This window comes from Branchiostoma lanceolatum, chromosome 13 (assembly GCF_035083965.1).
Source record: "Branchiostoma lanceolatum isolate klBraLanc5 chromosome 13, klBraLanc5.hap2, whole genome shotgun sequence".
NCBI classification, from domain to species: domain Eukaryota; kingdom Metazoa; phylum Chordata; class Leptocardii; order Amphioxiformes; family Branchiostomatidae; genus Branchiostoma; species Branchiostoma lanceolatum.
Window position 1 is genome coordinate 6,746,242 of NC_089734.1, and position 6,428 is coordinate 6,752,669.

General features: G+C 39.2%; 1 protein-coding gene across 2 annotated transcripts; it reads left to right on the plus strand.

Moving 5' to 3' along the window:
• The first annotated feature begins 76 nt into the window (after positions 1–76).
• Positions 77–5,546, plus strand: LOC136447583 (uncharacterized). Of its 2 annotated transcripts, none has more exons than XM_066446586.1 (4): positions 77–215; positions 1,723–2,942; positions 3,375–3,495; positions 4,296–5,546. In XM_066446586.1, exons 2-4 carry the CDS (start codon positions 1,745–1,747, stop codon positions 4,396–4,398), a joined length of 1,422 nt encoding a protein of 473 aa, XP_066302683.1. In that variant the 5' UTR covers positions 77–215; positions 1,723–1,744; the 3' UTR covers positions 4,399–5,546. The 2 variants fall into 2 exon arrangements, with proteins under 2 accessions (XP_066302683.1, XP_066302682.1); XM_066446585.1 differs by having other exon boundaries at positions 77–177.
• The last annotated feature ends 882 nt before the right edge of the window (positions 5,547–6,428 follow it).

Sequence of the window (6,428 nt, forward strand, 5' to 3'; positions counted from 1 at the left end):
TGTTATCAATACATCATTATTTATTAATAGCTATATTTTGTTCATTGAATTCCATGTAAAATATCGTTTCGTTGTTCAGAAACTTTAAATTGTGTTTTGTGCTTTTTTTGCGGTTTCCGGAAGTGATATCAGACCCAGACCCAAACATCGGAAGGATGATTCGCATAGTTTCTGCAGGTTTGAGCAAATTAGTCTATTCTGAGTGTTCTCTTTAGGTAACGTTATATTTATACCCACCATATGTTCATTAGAATGACACTGCATTGCAGTGTTGCACTTTGAATAAAGGAATGTGGCAGTACGTGCCAAGGTGTTAGATTTCAATGGTCTTTGAATTTGATGTCTAGCATTATAGTTTGAGTACGCATCTAACGTAACATGACCAGTTTACGTCCGATTTATTCAAAACGTTATTTATCCTAAAACCGCGCGGACAGAGCCAAATGTTTAACCCATGGGTAGAAATATCAGCTCTTCTAACAAGAAAATGCATGGTCTGTAAGTTTTTCTCCGCCTGTTTAACGCCGTACGAGCATATATTTATCCTGGGGTATATGGTGTAGAATTGTGCTAGGCTTACCCTTTATCGTCCACCTTAGTATTTTCCCTTCTAGCGCTATGCTTGAGGAATTTAGACCAGAAAAAAATGCACAGTAACTGTCGAAAGTAGTCTACAGACAAATGACAGTAAAGTCACTATATTTGTCTGTCCGCTTGCCCGACGCGAAAGTTTTTGTATTGTGAATTTCCCCGAAATCGGTAGCACGTGGCGTTCACGTGATAAACGCATGGCCATGATGTTATGTCGTACAAAAATATATCATCTGAGCCGGGGTCGCTAGGTTGTATCAAACCTTCCTAAAACTGGCAAGAGTTTCAAACCTCGAATCACCATGGATAGTCTGTATATCAAAGAAAGGTTTAATGTCAGCTACTTTTAAAAGATACTAGCTATCGTGTAACTTAGAAAAACATGATGGAATACGCGGTGTCGAATTACATATGAAATGCGTCATGCATGACGCTTCCGTGCAACTTGTTGTTACTGGTTCAGGAGCTTATTCTGTTATGTCGCTGGACGTAAACCCTTTTAAATGTTTTGTATAATAGAGAGAGATGGCTGAGGATCATACTTATGACGTTCTTTGTTTCTCATGAGAACAGGCTTTGGCATAATACACCGCGACATGTGGACATGACCCAATTTGGACGTAAACTACTCCCGCACGTAAATAGGTCATGTTACGTTACTAGTATATAATTCAGGACTTGGGAGGTTGTTGTGCAAATTATGTTGTATGTCATGACATTATCATGATGATCACAAAGATGGTTGAAATACCTCATACCTTATTGCCCATAATAAATAACTCCAGTAATTACCCAATAAATCATTTGACTGTTTGCCATCATTATGATTTGATGACAATTTTATCTTAAAAATCGATTTTAAAGCTAGAATTCCAAATTCACAATCATGATATTGGATTTAATCACCCTTCCATTCTTTCTGCACCACCAAGAATTACACATTGACGGCTTAAATCCCTCTGTAACCTCTGAGTGGTTAAAGCACTTAAAAATGGACTATTTTTGTCAGGAAGATTTTCCCTGCTGCCAATACAGATTTGTTGCCAAGAGGCCACCTCAGAATGTAGAAGGTTAAACAGAAACTGGTTTAAAACGATACATTTGAACATCTCATCTCTCTTTTTACTACAGGTTGATATCCAATCTCACCAGTATGGCATGGAACTTTGAATCGAAGCCGGTTGAGATCAAACGAGCTGCTGGTATGACTCCAGATGTTTTCACAAGTTGCTATAGAAACAGGCATCCTATAATACTCACCGACATAGTCAGCACCTGGAAGCCCATCAGAGCTTGGAGTCCTGCATACATTAGCCAAGCGCTGGCACAGGTGAAGGAGAAATGGACTGTGTTCGTTGCCCATGACAACCAACATTTTCTAAACCACCCAGAGATTACCAAAAAGGTAGAAATGACACCGGAAGAGCTAGTCGCTTCAGTTTTCAGAACAGAATCTGCTCAAGAAACGGCATTGAAGACCTCGTGTGGCAAAGAAAATATGTCACCAGGAACCTCAAAATCAGACACAAATGAAGAAAACATGACTGACGAATGCACAACTGATATAAGTACCACATGTGAACAGGAGGAAAAGAGAAGGTATTACTTGAGAAGTTTCAGTATGCCAGACCCACTTTTTCAGGACATCTTTATTCATAGCCAGGCTCAACGTCTGCTGGACAGTATTTACCAGTTGGCTAACGAACAGTTTTTAAGTGAACAAGATGATTGGACGGAGTCTGAAAGCAAAGACATTGGCGAAGAATTTGACAAGCTGGCAGTGAGAAAATGTGACAGCCATGAGAAAGACAACCATGAAGTCCCATCTTGTGGACAGAGTTGCAGTTTGGAAAGGGTTCAGGAAGAAGCTGGTGCTGAGACATGTGATTCTGATGATTGCAAACAAAGTGCAATTGCAGAAGAGGTCACAGACAGACAAGCAAGAGAAGCGCTGCAGTACAGTGACCATGAGAAAGAGGGCGCTGGTGAATCATGCCAACTGCACACAGACATGGCTGACTCCAGTTTTGCACAGATGAAACTCCCCACAAGGTTTGAGATTGGTTGTAAGAGAATCTTCAATCAGAACACTATGCAGCTGTGGCTGGGTAGCACGGGGAATGTTACGCCCCTACACTACGACAGGAACCATGGTCTTCTCTCGCAGATCGTTGGTTGTAAAGAGCTCATCCTCTTCTCTCATGACGACACGAACAACTTGTATTCCTATTCGAGCCTCAGCGACAGGTCGCACACAAGCCGTGTTAACCTCCGAACGACAGACCGAGAGGAGATAGAGCGGTTCCCCAGGGTGGCAGAGGCACAAAGGTACCACTGTGTTCTAAAGCCAGGTGAGGTTCTACTCTGTTCTTAGTGTTTCTTTCGAAGTCATGTCTATTATTCACTCTATCGCCTGGACAATGCAAATAGACATGTGCTAGTAATTGAATTGCATCATCTCATTTCACCTGTTTATCAGCAAAGGGCAAAGTCTGTAGTTTGCTTAGAACTTCCATGCTTTAAAACACCCATTCTGAAGTCTGAAAATTCCCTCAAAAGATTGGCATAAAGTAGAATTTGATATGACTCAGGCAAACTTGTATACAACATGTAGCTGTGTCAATATCCAATACCGTACCATGCTCATTTTAAAAGAGCAACCTGTTTTATCCTATCAAAGTATGTACCAGGTAGGAAATGCTTAAGAAAATAACACCGGTGCAGTATTTGTTATTTTGAAAATATTTCTTGATACTGGATGTCACTCATTCCTTTATTGACAGGTGAACTACTGTATATCCCTCCCTTCTGGTGGCATGATGTGACCTCACTTGACCCCTGCGTGTCTGTGACCCTGCCCTGGGACCTGGAAGCACATGAAGATATCCCAGCATGCATGTGGAGGTGATGACAAGTGGCAAACTGGTCTCATTTGAAGAATAAACAAATAACTTTGATTTACTGGATCATAGATAAAGGTTCCTGTCATGGTATAACTAACCTATAACGTTAGTAACAACAATCAAGTAATTTCACTTCTTTGTTCAGAATAGTTGGTAAATATGCTAATATTGCATGACATTTGCTCACATTCTTCACTGACACTTTCACCATCATAGATTAATGATATATGATCTCCCTGATGATTGACTGGCTTCTGTCTATGAATAAAATACTGAACTTTACAAAAGCAACACTGGAATGAATTGGAACTTACCCCTAAAATTTCCACTGAACTCCATGAACCTTGTTCACTGAATGGACCCGTCTACTGTTACTTCTGGCATGTGACATCAGATACATGTGACTGCAGCAGTGGATGGTAAGTGCCGGGTAACCTATGTCGCCCACCGTCTCAATTCAGTGAACAAGGTTAATGGAAATTTAGGGGTAAGTCCCAATACATTCTAGCTAGTGTTGGTTTTATAAAAATTTAGTATTTCAATCATAATGTTGTCTAACAACACAGATCAACTTTAATGGCTTTTTTTGCTCTTAACATTTTTTTCTCTGCTTCTGCAATTTTGAGTGATGCTGAAATGTGATGGCCTGGTAGCCTGACTTAGTTTTGCGAAAACCCTAAGTTTGAAGTTAAAACTTGATCTGAAAGAATTCATTTGTAACACTAAATCAAGATCTTGTTTTTTCTTTCCTCCTGAACTGTCTCCTGCTTTTGTTTTTACTAACATGTTTGTTGTTTGCAGACATCGCTTGGAATTCGTATCTAAGGAAAAGGATGCTGGGATATGTGACATGGAGGATGCTGGTATCAGTGCTGCAATGCTTTCTGGGAATGCTGCTTACTAATTTCAAACACTCGGCTTTCTTTCTTTTCATGTTTTGTTCTAGATGGTTTATGTCCTCAAATTTCTAGAAATATGTTTGCCAAATGATTATTTTAGCATGTAGAAGGTTAAACCGGTTTGTATTACAGGTTAATAACTATTTTTCTATTTCCCAATGTCTATCAAATGTTAACGTATCAATTGCATGTTTGTGTGATATTGTTTTCAGCTTCCTTTTCTTTTGATTTCCATTCCATCTCAAGGGCTGACATCAACATAACTGACACAAAACATAAGAAAATTTGAAGTCTGTCAGGCTAAGTTTGATCATCATTGTAACGTTGTTATTATTTATACAGATTGTTTATTGTAGTAAACATCAAGGGAGAATCATCACAACAGCTTGACTTCCAAAAATATTCCATGTCCTTTTATGCTGTGACTTGTTAAATCCTATTGGTCTTTTTCTTTATATCAAGGATACCATAATAGTTCATCTTTCTCTTGATATTAAGGATACCATAATAGACTTTCAGCATTTGTTTATAGTAGGATGAGACTTTGTGTGCCTTAAATACCCCCTGACTTTGGAAAATGTGTTGAAAAAAATTTAAGGAAACTTGCTAGCAATATCCAAGAGACAACACTACTACCACTGTGATGGGTTGTATCAGATATGGATTAATTAGTTTGTGTTCATAGAAGTTTGTGTCTGTGACTTTTTCATCTTCATCTTTTGAAAGCATGCATTTGGAATTTGTCACTAGAAACTTTACTACTTGCAATGTAAAGCACATTTACAATGTACATATATATAGCAAATGAGAGTACTGCACTTAAATATGTTGCTGAGCACTTACTTATGGCAACTAAGATAGCTGTGTGACTTGCGATGAGGAAAATGATATTATGCATGCCTTTAGGATATTTTGTTGTTGGCTGGGCACTTATTTTAGAGGTTACTGTTGGAAAGTTTTGATATTTTATTTTGATATTGGAAGCTTTGCTGTAAATTACATTAGCATTCATTGCTGTTTTTTATAGTTGTCAACTAAGTAGTTATTGTTTTAAGGTTGAAAAGTGCTGCTATGTTGTGTTATTGGACTGTTTTAAATGGTTTATCATTGATGGAGAAGATTTATCATATTCATAACATGTGTTCTCAAGAAATAGTGTGTGTTGTTTTTTCTCTGTAGTCGGGTTGAACCACCCAACCAATCACAAAGGACAATACCAATATGACTTCTGCACTTTTTGTAGTTGAACAGTTGAACAGTTGAAAACCTTAGCAATATTGAAAACTCTCCACACACAGATAAACACATCTGTCCCAAGTGCTGAACATCATCCAGACACTTAAAACACACCTGTCCCTGGTGCTAAACCATCCACACAGAGGTGAATACACCTGTCCCTGGTGCTGAACACCATCCACACACAGGTAAACACACCTGTCCCTGGTGCTGAACACTATCCACACACAGGCAAACACATCTGTCCCTGAACACTACCCACTCACACACTATTGATATGCCAGTCCCTCTTGCTGAGCAATATCCACATGGGTAAACATGCTTGCCCCTGGTGCTCAACAACATCCACGCACAGGCAAACACACCTGTCCCTGATGCTGAGAACCTACAGGGTGGACATGCCTGTCCTTGGTACTGAACACTATCCAGGTGAAAATGCTTATCTGTAAGTTAATCACAAAGGAAGTGGGAGTAAGAGAGAAAACAGACAAAACATGGTTGTGTGATGCGACTCGTAATTATGTGATACAGTAGAATCCGCTTAACTGCACCACCCATTTGTCAGCGTTTTTGGTGCAATTATCCGGCTAGTGCAATTATGCGAAATGCCCAGTTGGACCGCACCACCATGGGCGAGGGGGTATATTGTCAGTCAGAAACACTAGCACAAAGAAAACAGACGAAATTATTCAGTTATTAACTTTATTTATTGACCCTTTGCTGAAAATAAAGAAATGACTACGAACCTGTTTTAAAAGATTTTGCATTCTTTCATTTTTCATGCGATCTACCGCATTAC